We start from the raw sequence: 19032 nt of genomic DNA, 5'->3' as shown, positions 1-19032 counted from the left end.
ATCTTCGCGACACTAGATGTTGCACTGCTCAACACTGGCCACGAGTACACCTTCAGTCGGGCTGAATACGGATCTATTATCGACATTACTTTTGTCACTTCATCCCTCTTTCGGGGAGCAACATGGAGCCATTGCGATAGCTATACGGGCAGCGATCATACGGCACTTCTATTCACAATAGGTGAGCCACCTGCCAGGGCGTCAACCTTGTGGAGGGAGTCGTATCGGCTAGATACTTTTGATCCCGCGGTCTTTTCAGAGGCCATTCAGTCTCTGGGCACAATTGGTAATGCTGAGATCAGAGCATGCCAAATGGTAGCCCAAATACAGAGTGCCTGCAATAGCAGCATGTTACGCCGCAAGCAGTTCACGCGACAACAAGAGCCTACGTATTGGTGGAATGCAAAAATAGGTGACATTCGTCGCAAATGCATCCAGTCGAGAAGAAGCTACCAACGGGCTCGCGGTAGGTCTACGTTTTTTGAGAAACAATTAGCTTACCAGGCAGCTAGAAGACAGCTGAAGAGGGCCATTCGGGCAAGCAAAAGAGAATGCTTTTTAGAGTTGTGCGACTCAGCCGAATATGACCCTTGGGGCAGGGCATATAAGATAGTAGTTAAAAGACTATACGCAGGTAGACAGGTGCAGCCTACGGATTGTCTGGAGCTTAAATCGATTGTGGAAACACTCTTTCCAGAAAGCTTAAGCTCCATTCACGCCCCTGGGTCCGAGTCTGCTGATCAGGGCTCAACGAGCACTGAAATTGTTTTAGTCACAGAGGAAGAAATCATAGTAACTCTCCGGGGTCTTAGAACCAACAGTGCTCAAGGGCCGGACGGGATCCCAAATCGAGCGCTAAGGCTAGCCCTCGCCTTGCACCTTAGTACGTTCGCTGAATTATTCAACGAATGTCTATATCAAGAGACGTTCCCGGCAAAATGGAAAGCCCAGAACCTGGTGTTGCTACCCAAGGCCGGCAAACCACCAGATGAGCCATCTTCATACAGACCGATCTGTCTCTTAGACACCATGGGAAAGGTGTTTGAGAAATTGATCTGCTCTAGACTGGAGACTGCGATTACTAGCGCCGGCGGCCTGTCACCAAACCAATTTGGATTCCGGAAGGCCCGGTCAACAACGGATGCGCTAAACAAAGTTGTTGGTCTGGCCACTTCCGCCATCCATGGCACAAGATGGAAGCATGGGACGAAGCAGTACTGCATTATTGCGACCCTGGACGTAAAGAATGCCTTAAATACAGCTAGTTGGGATATGATACTGAATGCGCTGTCACAATATAATATCCCTAAATATCTAAAAGAGATAATAAAGAGCTACTTCAGAGGAAGAACACTGGTATACAACACGAGTGAGGGTCCCCAAACTCATACAGTGTCAGCTGGAGTACCCCAAGGCTCAGTGCTGGGGCCTCTCCTATGCAACATCATGTACGACGGCGTGCTGCGCTTGGAACTACCAGCAGGTGCGCACACCATTGGCTTTGCAGATGATGTAGCTGTCGTAGCCATAGGAAAGGAACTCAAAGATACAGAGGATATGTGCAGCGAAAGTATCAATCGCATACGAAGCTGGTTGACTGGAGCTGGGCTCGAGCTAGCGGCACACAAAACTGAAGTTGTCCTAGTCAGCAGTCGCAAAAGAGTGGAAACTGCCAATATAAAGATCGGCAGCGTCACCATTGCGTCAAAGAGGGCGATAAGATATCTTGGTGTCATGATAGACACAAGATTAACTTTCCGCGAGCACTTAGAATATGTGCATAAAAAGGCAGCTGATTCTTGTAGAGCTCTCTCGAGAATCATGCTTAACACGCGGGGACCTAAACAGCAACGACGTCACCTCCTAATGAGCGTCATTAGGTCTGTCATCCTCTATGCTGCGCCAATATGGGCAAGAGCGATGGCAACGCCGAGCTACAGCCGAGGCATTTGCGCGATCTACAGGCTGAGCGCAATCAGAGTCAGCTGCGCTTTCAGGACTATCTCCGATGACGCGGCGCTCGTCATAGCCGGTATGGTGCCACTGGAGTATTTGGTCGCCGAGGCCGTGGAGCGGAATTCGCACGGGCCTACGCGACTCAACGCTGTCCGGGCGAACAGCATCGCACGATGGCAAAGAAGGTGGAATAGCTCAGCTAAAGGGCGGTGGACGCACAAGCTCATCCCGGAGCTTGAACCATGGGTTAACCGCAAACATGGCGAGGTTAACTTCTACCTTACGCAGATCCTCTCGGGTCATGGATGCTTTCGGAGCTATTTGAAGCGCTTTGGCCACGAGGAATCTGACGAGTGCCCCTGGTGCGAGCGAGGGCATGTGGAAGACGCCAACCACATTCTTTTCGAATGTGGACGGTTCCTGGAGGAGAGGCGTCGTCTGGAAGAGTTCGTGGGCCGCTCCATCAGAGCGGACAACATTGTCAACGCCATGCTGGAATCGGAGGAAGCTTGGGAACTAACAAGCACCTTCGCGGCCCTAGTGATGATGGAGCTCCGCAGAGTCGAGCGAATAAGAAGACGAGCTGTCCCAGGCTAAGGTAGCGCACAGTGCTTGCGAAGCAATGCTTTACGGCCGTTCCGCAAGCATCGCGCACTATCCTAGCCACCACCAACTTGCAACTTATATTAAGATTGTCAATAAACAAATATAACTTCTCTTGTGGATGTAGTTTCTTCATATATATGAATATGGTCAGTGATACTAATGAAGCTATAAAAAGAAAGTGTTAGTAAGAAAACTTAAAAAAAATATTAAATGTAGATTTATTAACTATACCGAACATAATAATTAAAATAATTCTTATTAAAAGAAAATAAATAAATAAATGATAAAAAAAAAACAAAAACAAAAACAAAAATTAATAAAATTAAAAAATAAATAACATAAAAAAAATTTAGTATAGAAAAAGAAAAATGAAGGTATTAAAAGAAGTTGCAAGAAAAGTTTATACAAAGAATAAGAAATAACGAGTAAGAAGGCTCCAGTCGAGACTGCTCGACTTGGAGATACCCTGGACCCTCCAAGCTGATATTCTAATCATTCTTGACTTCTCTTATGCACACATACATAAGCACGCGCTCTGCTAACTGCGCGGTAAGCAGCGGCTGCGCTTGGGCTGCGCTGCAGTGGGGGCAATATTATGATAACTTATTTGTCGAATAATATACGGACAGACGGTGAGGGCTATATCGACTCAGCTCGTCGTCCTGATCAAGAATATATACACTTTATGGGGTCTGCGATGATTCCTTCTGCCTGTTACATACTTTTCACAAAACCATTATACCTTGATTTCCCGTTTTCAATGGGTTCAGGGTATAATAAAAAGAAAAGAGTAAGGAAAGAGCCAAAATAGAATATAGGATAGAATTGAGAAATCACTACACAACATAGGCAACGAAAATATATACCAATGCTTATGCTTATGCCTGGGCATTGTGAGTGATTTAAATAAGATAAGCTAGAAGTAAACTTTTTATTTTAGGAAGAGAGAGCTCCAACGAAGCGGACGATTATATCTAGTTGCTCGGGACGGAACCGAAAAATTTAGACGGCCCAACAAAGAGGCCGAATAAATATCACCACTAATCAATTTATGCAGAAAAACAATTCCTAAAATGATTCTGCGATTGGTTAGCGATGGAAGATCAACAAGCTGGAGCCTACTATGAGAAGGTAATCGTAAAGTACTGTCCCATCTAAGGTCTCTTAAGGCAAAGAGAAGAAACTGTTTTTCGACCGATTCGATACGATCCTGATACAGTTTATGCTGCGGAGACCATACAACAGAGCAATACTCTAAGATAGGACAAGCGAAGTGGATAAGCGCTTGATAGTAAAAGGATCTTTTGGCTTCATTAATGATGGTAGAAATATGAAGATTGAAGTTAAGTTTACAGTCAAAGAACACACCAAGATCTTTGACTGTAAAGATGCGTCGTAAGGAAATATTGCTAATTTTATAATCAACAATTAGAGGAACGGTACGACTGAAGGTCATTGTCATACACTTTGAGCAATTTAGGTCAAGCTGGTTTGCCACACACCAAAGTTGAAATGCATTTAGGTCATCTTGAAGGTGAAGATGTCCATTTGCCCTGGAGTATGAAGGCAAAGTTTTACATCATCAGCATACATAAATATAGTGGAATACGAGATACAACTAGGAAGGTCATTTATAAAAAGAGAAAAGAGCAATGGGCCCAAATGGCTACCCTGAGGTACACCAGACGAAACAAAGATAAGTTTCGACATAGCTGTTCTCAGCAAGACTCTTTGGGTTCTACCCATTAAATAGGATGAAATCCAAGACACAAGTCTAGGTGAAAATCCTAAGCGTCCAAGCTTAAGAATTAGTATGTGATCATGTACTGAGTCAAATGCTTTACTGAAGTCCGTATAAATAACATCGGTTTGCATTTTTTAGAAAAGCTGTCATTAACAAGCGAAGTGAACTCAAGTAAATTAGAGGACGTTGATCGATTTTGAACAAAACCATGTTGAGATGGTTGAATAATCGATTTGCAAAAATGCTGCAAGGCCGATGTTATGATTTTCTCAAATAACTTCGGAATAGCAGATAATTTCGCAATGCCTCTATAATTGGAAATATCAGATCTTCCACCTTTTTATACCCTGAACCCATTTTCAATGGGAAATCAGGGTATAATGGTTTTGTTGATATGTATGTAATAGGCAGAAGAAGGCGTGGCAGACGATCAGGGCGACGAGCTGACTTGATTTGGCCCTGTCCGTCTGTCTGTCTGTCCGTCCGTCCGTCTGTCCGTATGTTTGAACGCGTCGATTTCCGAAGATATAAGAGCTAGAGACTTGAATTTTTTTTTAAAATGACCGTATATACAGCGCGGACGTCGAGTTTGCTTTTAAAATTCGATAAATCATCCCGTTATGTTTTTATCGAGTAAAAACATTCAAGTTCAAATCAGATTTTTTTTAATTTCTCAAATATTCAATATAATATATAGATCATATGCTGAAAGTTTCATTAAATTCCGTTCAGTAAAAAATTAATAAAAAATAATCAAATATTTGGCCAATTAACAAACGCACGTGCAGCAGCTACAACAAAAACATCACATCAGCTGTTAGTTTCGTTTAGTTTTGGTAGATGGCGCAGCAGCAGTGAATCTATTTGAGTTTTGCCAGCGCCACCATCAGGAGTGGGGTGGCCTAGTGTGTTAGTTGCATGACGCTCGATCAAGAAGTCGCGGTTCGAATCCCGATCGGTGCAACTGGTGTTAATTTTTTTTAATTGTTTCAAAATATTTTTATATTTTCATAAATGCGTTTTCTATTTAATTTATATTTTTAAATACACCGAAATTGAAATTTTAACTATACTTTATGTGCGTTTTTAATGGTTTGGTTATTCTAGCAGATTCTTAGAATCACATCAGCAGTTAGTTTCGTTTAGTTTTGGTAGATGGCGCTGCAGCAATGAATCTATTTGAGTTTTGCCAGCGCCACTAGCAGGAGTGAGGTGGCCTAGTGTGTTAGCAGCATGGCGCTCGATCGAGGAGTCGCGGTTCGAATCCCGATCGATGCAACTGGTGTTAATTTTTTCTAATTGTTTCAAAATATTTTTATATTTTATTAAATGAGTTTGGTATTTGATTTATATTTTTAAATACATCGAAATTGAAATTTCAGCCATACTAAATGAGCATTTTTATTTGTTGGGTTCAGGGTAGTATCTAGTCGAGCACTCTCGACTAGAATTTTCTTACTTGTTTTAATCATTCATTATGATAGGCAAACCCACGATCATTGACATAATATTAGGTGCTTAAATATAAACGCGATTTTGCAATTTGAATCGTTCACACAATCCTGTGTGTGGTACGCACACGCCAATGCTCATGTCCCATGCATACACACATGCACATGTAAAGGCCCATAGGCACACAAATGCTTCTACAATGATTACCCCATAATTTGCAGTTCAAAAGATCTACCAAATGCAAACTCGGGGCTCTAAGGCAGCAAGAGCTTCGCACACAGGCATACAGATGCTCATACATGTAGCAATATATAAATATATTATGAAATGGAGTCTTCAGAATGTACAGAAAGAGAATTATAATTTAAGCAAGTAAGAAAATTCTAGTCAAGACTGCTCGACTACGAGATCCCCTGAACTGGAACAGTAACTATTTCAAATCGACTCAGCTCGTCACCCTGATCAAGAATATACATATATACTTTGTGGGGTCTGCCACGCCTCCTTCTGCCTGTTACATACATTTCAACAAAACCATTATACCTTGATTTCCTATCAAAAATGGGTTCAGGGTATAAAAAAAAAAAGATTTTTATCTTTGAAAAATGCTCATAGGCACAGAAATATTTATCAAAGAGCCAGAATGGTGAAAAAGCATGTTAATATCCTCACGACAGTTAAAAATGTACCTCATGTTTCACAACAATCAGAAGTCTTATGTAAAATGCTTTTGAAAAGAAAAAAATCATGTTTATAACAGCGCTGAAAAAGTTATTTCCCAAAATGTTCATTTTTATTCAGCTAGGGCCTATGATTATTTTAGGGATGTTCTTAATTTGAAACTCCCGTGTAAGAAACAATTAAATCGATGGGAAATTTTAAAAAATTTTGTTCCTGGATTTAATCGAGAATTATTAGAAAATCTGCAGGGCATTATCGAAAAAATGTATGCCGTGCTAGTTTGCGATGAGGTCAAAGTAAAACAAGTAAGAAAGCTCTAGTCGAGACTGCTCGACTAGGAGATACCCTGAGCCCTTCAATCTGATATTCTTATCACTCTGCTCTTCTTTTAGGCACACATACATACACACTCACGTTTTAGAACGCGCTCTGCTAACTGCGCAGCAAGCAGCGCTTGGACTGCGCTGCAGTGTATAAGAATTTATTTGTTGAATAATTTAATTTCTAGACGTACAATCTTAATGAAATGTGGAGATGGTGATACCAGTATGGGAATGATGCTTGGTTATAACTATTTGCGATGATGTTTATTAAATTATAACACAATGATAATTATCTCCATTATTTGTATTTGTTTAAGCTTATAGGATATTTTATGATACGATATATGTACGTGTGGTATGATGGTATCTTAATTCTTATTAATTAACGATGGTAAATTGCGAGATCGTGTTTTATCGATAGCATCGATTGAGAATAAGCGTGATGCCAGATCGCCACAGTACTCCCTCCTAGACTTCAAGTTGTGAAGCGGGAAGTCTAATTGTGCGGCGAGGTCTTCCAGTTGGTTGGTTTGTAATCTATTGGGGAACTGGCTGTGGTGAAGGTGATGATGATGGCGTGATTGCGATGGTAGGTGTGAGTTGTCCTTCTGATTCGATGTAGGCAGGCTTGAGGCGGTCAATAGAAAACTTAGTATCTCGTCCCTTGATAATAATGATGAAGAACTTTGGCTTTTTGCTTTTTACTTTAAAAGGGCCATCGTATGGAGGTTGTAATGACTCAAGTACAGTGTCATTACGCAGAAAAACGTGTGTCGATTCTGCTAAATCCTTGAAAACGAATGGCTTAGCAGTGTCATGGTTGGCAGCTGGAACTGGTCGTAGATCAATCAGAATCCTTGTTAGCTCTTGCGCGAACTCTGTTTGTGGTTGAAAATGTCTATTTATGTGGAAAAATTCTCCTGGCAAGCGAAGCGTTGTGCCATAGACAAGCTGTGAGGCTGTGGTTTGAATATCGGGCTGATCGTAGTCCTAACAGTATGATTGGCAACTTGTTGGGCCACCCGCTCCTATTTTGGCACATAATTGAAACCTTGAGAGTGCGATGCTAACGCTCGATGATTGTGAGGCAGTATCTGTATTGTCCTGATTGGGGTAGTGGTCCAATCAGATTCAAGTTAATATGTTCGAATCGTTGAGATGTGAGTGCGTATTGTTGCAGTGGTGAGTGAACATGACGTGTAACTTTTGACCTTTGGCATGGTATGCAATGTTTTTGACATCGGTGTGCATAGAGGGCCAAACAAAACGTTGCTTAATAATGTGTGCACATGTGGTGCTTGATGTGTGATGGCTTTGGGCAAGAATCTTCTGTAAAAGTTGATCATTGCCAGAAAGCGTCGAAGTTCCTTTGCTACTTTGGGCAACGGAAAATCGATTATTGTTTTGACTTTGTCAGGCAGAGGTGTTATGCCATTGGAGTTATCGTTGTGTCCCAGAAATTTGATTGAAGTTTGACCAAAACTATATTTACCAGGATTGATTGTGAGGTGATAGCGTCGAAGTTGTTCGAAAACCTGTTTTAGATGAAGTTTGTGTAGTTCTTCGTCAGCGGATGTCAGCTATTTCATCAATGTAGACAAAAACAAAATCCATGTCTCTGAATTCGGTATCCATGTAACGTTGGAATGTTTGGGCAACGTTGCATAATGCAAACGTCATATATGTGAATTCGAATAAACCGAAAGGTGTGGTTATAGCTGTCTTAGGGATATCGCCAGGTTCTATTGGAATTTGATGAAAGGCACGGTTGAGATCGAAATTTGAGAATATTTTCTTGCCATAGAAAATATGGGTGCAGTCTTGTATATGAGGTAACGGGTATCGATCAGGAATTGTCTGGGAGTTTTAAGCTCTGTAATCGTCACATGGTCGCCAATCACCTGAGGGTTTGCGTACCATGTGTAAGGGAGATGCATATGAGCTTTTTGATGATCGGCAAACTCCGATTTTAAGCAGATATTCAAATTCAGCTTTTGCTGCTTTCAATTTTTCTGGAGTTAGTCGACGTGGCTTTGCAAAGGTGGGAGGCCCTCTGGTGTCTATGCAGTGGGTGACATCCGATGTTGTGGGCTTAGGGGCTACAAGGTTGAGCTGAGTGATGTCCTTGAATTCTTCAAAAAGCTAGGCGAAATGGCAGGATGTGTCAAATGTTTTGACGGTGGTCAGCGATTGTAGACTGCAGATGCCGCTACGTGCAAGTAGTGTTTGCGCGTCGATTAATTTTCCTTGTCGACATTAAGACGAGTAAGTTGAAGTGCTGCAAGAAGTCTGATACTAGGATTGGTATTGTAGTGTCTGCTATGGTGAAGTTCCACGTGAAAGGACGACGCAAGCCAAGGTCGAATGTAAGGCGAGTTGTTCCGTATGTACTGATTGTGAATCCGTTGGCTGCATTGTCCTTGCAGATATTTAATCGTCGGCTTATTGTTGAGGTGGGTATTACAGAAATGTCTACACCGGTGTCTATGAGGAACTTTCGACCAGATTTAGCATCTGGAATAAACAAGCGATTAGAAGTGGAAATGCTATGTACTTCAATTTTAAGTTTTGGGCTATTTTGAAAGGCATGTAGGAGCTGCCCATCGACGCTGCCTTTTGAAACCTCGATGGGGGTGATTAGTTTTTTGTCCCGTTGTTGTTTGACTTGAAGTTTCATGGAGCTTGACTGCCGTACTTGCTATGATACCAGCAATATTGATTCACGTTGTTGTTCTGTTGTGAAGTATTGCGTTGGTAGCTTGATGAGCGACCACGACTGCGAGATCGACGATTGTTGTTGTTGGCAAGACTTGTGAAAGTTTTTTGCTTATCTCATGGAGACACTTTTCTTGGTCGTCGATCCGTTTTTCAAAACGACTCATGCGAGTCGCTAATGATGTATCCTCGGAATTGATAGATGTTACTGCTTGGATGTTGTCACCTGAGTAGTTGAGCGAATCTATGACAGCATCAGCTGTGGTAGCAAGTTGGCTGAGTGGTGTATTTGGGGCACTCTCAACAATTCCAACGACGACAGCTCGAGCTGCAGGTGGTAAGCGTTTAATCCAATAACGACGGACAACAGTTTCATCATTAGTAGCATTCGTTTGCTGTAGTTGACTTAACAGATGGCTAGGGCGTCCATCGCCGAGTTGAATACCTGTTGCGAGCTTATCGAGGCGTACTATTTCAGATTCTGCGAATTTGGCGAGAATTGATTGTTTCAGTGTGGTGTATGGATTTCAAGTTGGCTCGTTCACTCGTTCATGCACTTGCTCCAGATATTTTGGATCTGCGTACGGCAGTGTATTTCTCGTGCTCTTTACGCATGCCAATGCCCTGCAGCGCAAACCAGCTTTCGAGTTTGGTGAAAAACATTTCAATAGATGTTATTGAATTTAGTTGAGGGAATGATAATATGCTTAAAATGGAATTCATGTTAGATATATCTTCTGTAGGTATCCCCGCTTCAGTTGAATTTTCTTCGTTAGCCATCTTGTTGTGCAGTTCATTTTTCGCGGGTCGCTTCGTTGTGAAATAGCGTGTGTTGGCTATGTGCGTGTAAATGCCGAGACCCTTGCGACGAATTGTGAAATTGTTGCACTTCTTTGTTGGCAGAAGCTTGTTTGAGATCACTCGTATTGTAAAATTGAGTAGCTAAAATGTTTGCTACTGAACTGATCGTCAGCGTATGTTGCTGATCAAGAAGTTCATTTATTGAAAACCTACCGGCGCGTGTTTGAACTAGGGGTCACCAATATGGGGATTGTATGGAGATGGGGATACCAGTATGGGAATGATGCTTGGTTATAACTATTTGCTATGATGTTTATTAAATTATAACACATTATCTCTATTATTTTTATTTGTTTAAGCTTATAGGATATTTTATGATACGACATATGTACGTGTGGTATGACGCGCTCAAGCTTAAGAAGTGTTATCTTAATTCATATTAACTAACGATGGTAAATTGAGAGATCGTGTTTTATCGATAATATCGATTGAGAATAAGCGTGATGCCAGATCGGCACAGAAACTTTCAGAATATGATCATAATGTTCAAATGTATGTAAGTTAAGATATTTCAGTTAAAATATTTTGGATTCTGGTATTAGGGTGGATAAACACGTACAGAATAACGGCGTTAACACTTGTTATAAAACAACGATGTTGCGTGAAATGAGAAGACTTGGATAATTCCGTGGCGACGACCGACGTTCTTTATTTCCAAAAATCAACTAACTCTGAGTGACAATAATTCTTATAATCGAAGCTAGCCCTAAGCCCTGAAAACGCTGGCATTGCATATAGTGCGAGGGATCATATATCGCTAAACAGTAACACTGTTGCTCGTGGACGCTTCTGTCATTGTTGTGTAATATCCGCTTGAGACGGCTGGTGTTGTAAGCATTTATGCTGAGAATGCATGGTCAGCTTGAATATTTATGCTCTGCTGCTCAGTTGTGTTAACTTGTACATTCCAAAGCACAATTCTCTAGTACTTGAAATACGCCCTTTACAAGGGTGATGGGGAGGGTGTCGATATAGGGGTGGGGGGTAAATTTTAACGAAAACAGAAATTGTATAAAATGCATATCAATATACATTCAAAATTTGGAGACTCTAGCTCTAAAGATGTAGGAGATATAAATTTATTACTAGTTTTCGATAATGTTTTCAATCGATAACAAAATAACGGGGAAAGGTATCGATATTTAAAGCAAAACTCGATATGCGGGTGCTATACACGGACCTAGGAAACAAGTTTCTAGCTTTTATATCTTCTGAGATCGACGCGTTCAAACATACGGACAGACGGACGGACAGACAGACAGACGGAAAGAGCCAAATCAACTCAGCTCGTCGCCTTGATAAAGAATATATATACTTTATGGGGTCTGCCACGCCTCCTTCTGCCTGTTACATACATTTAACAAAACCATTATACCCTGATATTCCATTGAAAATGGGTTCAGGGTATAAAAATAAAAACAAGTAAGAAAGCTCTAGTCGAGACTGCCCGACTATGCAGAAAGACTCGAAGAATTAATGTGAAATATCAGTTCTTCGAAGGGTTCAGGGGATTTCGAACAGTCTCGACTAGCGCTTTCTTGTTTAAATATTCTAATTCTAGATTCGTTGATTATTTAGGAGCTTAATTCGGATTATGTGTTTAATTTTGTGGCTTGAGTTTTTGAGGCGCTTAAGTTCGTGTGCTCTTCGTATTGTACGAGTTTTCTTTGGGGTTGCTGCGCAGGATTTGGTTGGGTCGGTAATTTAGTTGTTGCGGAGTAGTATGATTGTGGGAGTCTGTGTCTTGCGTTGTATATTTGTAGAGCTTCTTCAATTGAAGTCTTTTCGATTGTACGTATGGCTTGCATTACTTTATTTTTAATAAGGGAGGGACATTTGCGGTCGAAGATACTGTGCTGATGGTTCTCCAGATTGCTCTCTTTGCAGTTTATATAGGTTTTGCTGTTGGTGCATTTCTCTTCTTCTCGCTGGTTCCCCAGTCTAGGCACATTTGTTCGCTTCTACAAAATTTAGTTGTGTGTTCAATTTTTGTTGAAATGTATGTTGAAATGTATGTAACAGGCAGAAGGAGGCGTGGTAGACCCCACAAAGTATATATATTCTTGATCAGGGCGACGAGCTGAGTTGATTTGGCTCTTTCCGTCTGTCTGTCTGTCCGTCCGTCTGTCCGTATGTTTGAACGCGTCGATTTCAGAAGATATAAGAGCTAGAGACTTTTTTTAATGTCCACATAAACAGCGCGGGTATTAAGCTTATCACCAAAAATCGATAACTCATCCCGTTATTTTTTTTTATCGATAAAAAACCTTATTGAAAATCAGTTATAAAATTATATCTCCTACATCTTTAAAGCTAGAGTCTCCAAATTTTAAATGTATATGTCGCATCGATATTTTATTTTTCTTTATTCATTTGTACTTCCGATATTTCGTTATTCAATTAAATCTTGTACCGTCACTGATCTACATATGTATCATCTCTAGTAAGCGAAGTAAAGAGAACGAAAGAGAACCAAATTGTTGTTTTACCGTTATGGGATTCTATCCTTTTTCCGTTATGTGTATCTGTCTCACAAATCATGTAATTTTCGCGAGCCCAACAGATCAGCTGTTCTGCGTAGTCTCGGTCTGACAATGCCACAGAGTGAGATGACTATAACATCTAGCAAAAACGTATTTGTATTGAGCGTGGTATGTATCCACTTGAGTATATTGAAGAAGAAGAGAAAAGTGACGCGCATTAATGTTGAAAACTTGAAGAAGAAAGGTTGCGTCATGTCAGATCCGAGAAAACGCAAGGCACGCGCTGCTGAAAAAATAAATGTGGAACCGGAAAATAATGAATCTACGACATCAGAAGTGGGATCTCCTCCACACCAATCAACAGGAGAAGACCGTTTTGGTACACTGCTGGAAATTCAACATCGATATTTCACAAATTGCCATGTCGGTCGTGCTGGCGCATGCTGCTCATGTCGATAGCAGACTACAACGCACTGTTTATACGGCCAATATTAACACACGCATCGAATTACAAAACGAGCTAAGATCTTTTGATTTTCTTAAAAAAAGAGATCGTTCAGCTGAGGAAAACTCAACATCTAAGAGACAGCGATTGCACATACCCGTAAAATGTCACTTCTGTGGAAAGGTGGGCCACAAATTTGCGGACTGTCGATCAAGGAAGAGCAACGCCAAACCTCTACAAGGATCCAATTCAAATTATGGACATTCATCGGATGCGAAGACTAAAGTCGTTATATGCTACAAGTGTGGGACTGCTGGACATATTGCATCGGCTTGTACTGGATGACCGGAGTCAACTCATTCGAATAAAGCAGGCGAGAAAAGGGTAAACTTGTGTCAACTGGCCGATCCAATTGGTAATCTGGTATCATCTGGTGAGTCATACCCATTCTTTTTCGATTCCGGATCTGAGTGCTCACTGGTAAAGGAATCTGTGGCTCAGCGTCTTTCTGGCACACGAATCAATAATGTTGTCGCTTTAAAGGGAGTCGGAGATAGTGCAATAACCAGCACATTACAAATTTTGTCAAATGTTATTATAAATGAATACTCTCTTGAGGTTCTGTTTCACGTTGTTCTTAATAGCTATATTAATTACGACATAATAATTGGCCGAGAAATTCTAACCCAGAACTTTGGTATTAAGGTAACTACCAATACGTTAGAATTATATAAGACAAAAACTGTATACTCTATCTGCTTCGAAAAGTCGTGACAGCTGGGCCGATATTGATACAGAGTTGTGTGGTTCAGATAAGGCGCACTTGTTAGAAATTTTAAGCGAGTTCTCAGAAGCATTCATAGATGGCTTCCCCAGAAAACAGGTTAGTACAGGTGAGCTGGAAATTCGTCTGATTGATCCTAATAAGACTGTGCATCGGAGGCCATATCGTCTAAGTATTGAGGAGAAAGAAATAGTTAGAGGAAAGATTAATGAACTATTGGAATCAAATATTATCCGTCCTAGCACTTCTCCTTTTGCCAGCCCAATTCTACTCGTTAAAAAAAAAAATAATGGCTCTGATAGACTTTGTGTGGATTACAGAGAATTAAATGCAAACACTGTTTCCGAAAAATTTCCATTACCACTTATTAGTGACCAGATATCTAGATTGCGTGGCGCAAAGTACTTTTCATGTTTGAATATGGCCAGTGGTTTTCACCAAATCCCTATAAAGCCCGATTCGATTGAACGTACGGCTTTTGTTACTCCAGAGGGCCAATACGAATTTATGACTATGCCCTTTGGATTGAAAAATGCACCGTCTGTGTTCCAGCGTGCGTTAATGAAAGCATTGGGGGATCTCGCCCATTCGTATGTCGTGTTATACATGGACGACATCATGGTTGTATCAGAAACACAAGAGGAGGCAATTGTGAGGCTGAATACAGTATTGCGAATTTTATCTCAAGCTGGTTTTTCTTTTAATGTGACAAAATGTTCCTTTGTAAAGTCAAGTGTTGAGTATCTTGGGTTTTTAGTTAAGGATGGTGAAATCCGACCCAACCCACGGAAGGTGCATGCGTTGAATAGCTTACCTCCTCCACAGTCGGTTACACAAGTGCGGCAATTCATAGGTCTAGCGTCGTATTTTCGACAATTTGTACCTAGGCTAGCTGAAATAACTGACAATTGGCTTATAGCGGAACAACAGAAAGACTCAGAAACGGCATTAATTATTCAAAAAAATTCAAAATAAATCAAAAACTTATGAAATACGTTCAAAAGTACTTTTCCGTAAAATTCAAAGAAATGGTAAAACTAGGTGTCTTCCAGTCGTTCCTAGATCCTTTAGGTGGTCCGTAGTGAATCATGTTCACGAAGCAATCGTACACCTTGATTGGGAAAAAAACTCTAGATAAGATGTACGAGTTTTACTGGTTCGAGCATATGGCCAAATACGTACGAAAGTTTGTAGATAATTGTATTACTTCCAAATTGACCAAAGCTCCATCAGGAAAGTTGCCGATTGAACTTCACCCCATACCAAAGATAGATATCCCATGGCATACGGTTCATATTGATATCACTGGCAAATTGAGCGGAAAAAAGGATCAAAAGGAATATATCATAGTACAAATAGATGCGTTCACAAAGTTTGTTTACTTGTACCACACCGTAAATATTAACAGTGAAAGTTATATAGATGCTGTAAAGTCGGCAACATCAATATTTGGCGTGCCAACACGTATTATTGCTGACCAGGGTAGATCTTTTACTGGGTCAGGCTTTTGTGATTTTTGTTCGATACAAAAAATAAATTTACACCTGATAGCAACGGGCGCCAGTCGTGCCAATGGTCAGGTAGAACGCGTTATGAGTTTGTTAAAGCAAATGCTTACCGCAATCGAAAGTAGTCAACGATCTTGGCAAGATGCCCTAGGCGAAATACAACTAGCCAAAAATTGTACAATAAATCGAATTACCAAATCTAGTCCTTTAGAATTACTTATTGGAAAAGAAGCAAGGCCTTTCAATATGTTGCCAATAATTGAAGAAAATAATAAAGTTGATGTTAAATCTGTAAGAAAAATGGCCACAGAAAACATGGCCAAGAATGCGATATATGATAAGAAACGGTTCGACAAGAATAAATCTAAAGTTAACAAATTCAAAATTGGCGATTATGTCTTGCTTAGAAATGAGGAAAGGCATCAAACAAAATTGGATCAAAAGTTTAAAGGCCCATTCCTGGTGACAGAAGTATTAGATGGAGATCGATATACCTTGAAATCCTTAGTAAACAAGCGAATCTATAAGTATTCGCATGAAGCCTTGAGACGTATGCCAGAAGAAGAGATTCCTGGAGAGTTGAACGTATATAGTGAAAATGAAAGTGAAGACGTTGAAAGAGACGTCATAAGATAGTTGGTGGATTCCAACTGGGACGTTGAAAGAGACGTCATAAAATAGTTGGTGGATTCCAACTGGGACGTAGAAAGAGACGTCATAAGATAGTTGGTGGATTCCAACTGGGACGTTGAAAGAGGCGTCATAGATGAATTGTAGTAACATTGATGGACTTCAATGTGGTGATCCATACATTCACCTTCGGTAGCGCCGTAGTGTAGGGTTGCCAGTGCTCGCAGGTACACGAGTTAAAGTGTTGACCTGTGAGATGTCTGGTGACTATCACTGTGGTAGAGTCCGTCAGGTTGAATGTACTGGATATAATGCTAGCTTAGGAATCTTCTGTCTGATGGATGCTGAAAGGTTGTTGATTATTTTCTGTCACCAGTGAGATCAGATTTAAAAAAAAAAAAATAATAATAATAATAATATATAAATTTTGTAATTGAATTGGGCTATGAATTTTGATCTACCTATTGACCCTACACTTTTCAGAATTAAGCTTGACATGATCTGCTGATAAAAAAAAAAAACGCAAAATTTTGTAACACACGAGGACGTGTGAGGGTCAGGAAGGCCGTGTCGCATCGATATTTTATTTTTCTTTATTCATTTGTACTTCCGATATTTTGTTATTTAATTCATGTGTCATCACTGATCTACATATGTATCATCTCTAATAAGCAAAGTAAAGAGAACGAAAGAGAACCAAATTGTTGTTTTACCGTTATGGGATTCTATCCTTTTTCCTTTATGTGTATCTGTCTCACAAATCATGTAATTTTCGCGAGCCCAACAGATCAGCTGTTCTGCGTAGTCTCGGTCTGACAATGCGACAGAGTGAGATGACTATAACATCTAGCAAAAACGTATTTGTATTGAGCGTGGTATGTATCCACTTGAGTATATTGAAGAAGAAGAGAAAAGTGACGCGCATTAATGTTGAAAACTTGAAGAAGAAAGGTTGCGTCATGTCAGATCCGAGAAAACGCAAGGCACGCGCTGCTGAAAAAATAAATGTGGAACCGGAAAATAATGAATCTACGACATATACTTATATGCATTTTATACAATTTCTGTTTTCGTTAAAATTTACCCCCACCCTTATATCGACCCCCTCACCCTCAGCTTTGTAAAAGACGTATTTTAAATGCTAGAGAATTGTGCTTTGGCAAATGCATGCATATCCATGTTATAATCATAATCTGTTTCATGAAAAAAGTACATCCACAAGAAAAGTTATTAAACAATTAAGTTCCCATAGTCAGCCACCACTGCAGCCAATGCGTGTTTATGCGTGCGTACGTATGACTGTGTGCGTGTGTGTGTGCGTATGCGAATAATTATTAAAATATCAGTTGCTCGAAGGATTCAGGGGATCTCGTAGTCGGACAGTCTCGACTAGAGCTTAATTGTTTACATTACTTCGAATTTTTCATGTTCATAATATAATACAGACAAGGCCTTGTAACTGCTAATTAGGGTGCAAATATTTATTTGCTTCAAATATACTTACATTGTATGTGAACTAATAACGTTTGTTCTAATTATTTCAGCATTTATGCAGGAATTTGGATAGTAACATTGAGCAGCTTTAAACAAAAATTTTGAAAAAATGTATAAATGAAAAAATATTTACAAAAAATGGAACTAATCTGAGTAAGCAAAGAAACATATGTATATCTGAGAATTTCCTGCAAAAAGAGCAATGGAGCCACCTGGTCACTTACAGCCGAACAGAGAACAACAGTTGGTTCTTTGCAATCCGTTTATCACTGTTGAAACGTTGCCAACGTCAACAACAGGGCATCATATAGAAACACAAAAGCAAACGCAGGAACATTTGGTGCGAATATCACAATATACAAAGAATCCACAGCCATTAATTTCACATCAGTCGTTCATGCAATCCTCGACAAAAAAAAGTTTTGCCACGTTAACAGCTCATACTCGCAGTGCCAGTACCAATACGAATGGTGAAAGGTGTCCTGCGTTGACTTCCAGTTCAGCAACCATTAATACTACTGCTTTGAGTGGAGGTTCCTTGGGACATAACTCTGCACAACATCATCCCCATATGCACCACCAACAGCTTACAAGTCCAGCAGCAATTGGGTCATATCAGCAGCCCAACTACACTAGTGATACTGGATTTAGTGGTTCCTCACAACTACCCCAGCAGCAAACCATTGAAAAGCTTTCTCGTCCAATGGCATTCGATAAGGTGAGTATGGTTTATGTGAGCCGTGTAGAAATTTAGACAAGTAGAAAAACCATAGTCGAGGTCCCCGATTAAAAGATTCCTTTAACTCTACATGATCTGTTTTATACATTAATTAAAATTAAATATACGCACTTATGTGTTTATTAAAGCAAAAATGAGTAAACTTATTGCAGTTTTCTTCTAAAATATAATCGCACCACAATTAAATGAAATCCATAAATAGCAATTAGGAAAACTTTTGTCGAGAGCATGACGAGATCCTCTGAAACTTGCAAAGAGTTAATATTCTAATCATTCTACGCTTCATTCATGCAATATTTTAACCTTCCAACACACGGATAAGGACGAGCTCAGCTAATTGCGCAGTTAGCAGCGACTGCGCTTGGATTACAGTGTGGGCTACATTATGAGAACTTATTTGTTTAATCATGTCTCTAGGTTTAAGAGTATTCAAATTACTCAGATCGACATCCTGACCAAGAATATATATACTTTATGTCTGCTGTAATAAAATGAACCAGTCAAACTATTGCTTTTAGTTCTGGACAGCGAATGCTCTCCGTATTTTATTCAATAAATGTCTTAGCCTAAAATACATAAAGTTTACATAAAGAATTCTGTCGCTAAAGCAG

General features: G+C 40.2%; 1 protein-coding gene and 1 long non-coding RNA gene across 12 annotated transcripts in view; one reads left to right on the top strand and one right to left on the bottom strand.

The window, feature by feature from the left end:
• The window catches only part of LOC108617795 (regulator of G protein signaling 7), a 150585-nt gene that overhangs the window by 12742 nt on the left and 118811 nt on the right, over positions 1–19032 (top strand). For 9 of the 11 annotated variants that reach the window (XR_016271179.1, XM_089474975.1, XM_089474974.1 and 6 more), the window contains one exon: positions 17733–18400. Coding sequence is in view for 9 of the 11 variants with exons in the window: in XM_089474975.1 (XP_089331101.1) it covers positions 17885–18400 (516 nt within the window). In the remaining 2 variants the exon portion in view is untranslated. Of the gene's footprint in view, positions 1–3502; positions 3694–17732; positions 18401–19032 lie in introns of those variants that run through there. The other 2 variants (XM_089474976.1, XM_089474982.1) reach the window with 2 other exon arrangements.
• Positions 14943–17816, bottom strand: LOC149268233 (uncharacterized). The gene is made up of 3 exons (XR_016271182.1): positions 17693–17816; positions 15233–15355; positions 14943–15161 (listed from the first exon to the last, which is right to left on the bottom strand). It is a non-coding gene; the product is annotated as an uncharacterized LOC149268233 (long non-coding RNA).

This window comes from Drosophila arizonae, chromosome X (genome assembly GCF_054131065.1).
Source record: "Drosophila arizonae isolate 15081-1271.41 chromosome X, UAZ_ARI_1.0, whole genome shotgun sequence".
Lineage (NCBI taxonomy): Eukaryota > Metazoa > Arthropoda > Insecta > Diptera > Drosophilidae > Drosophila > Drosophila arizonae.
The sequence above is the reverse complement of the archived record's forward strand: the minus strand, read 5'-3'. Positions and strand labels throughout refer to the sequence as shown.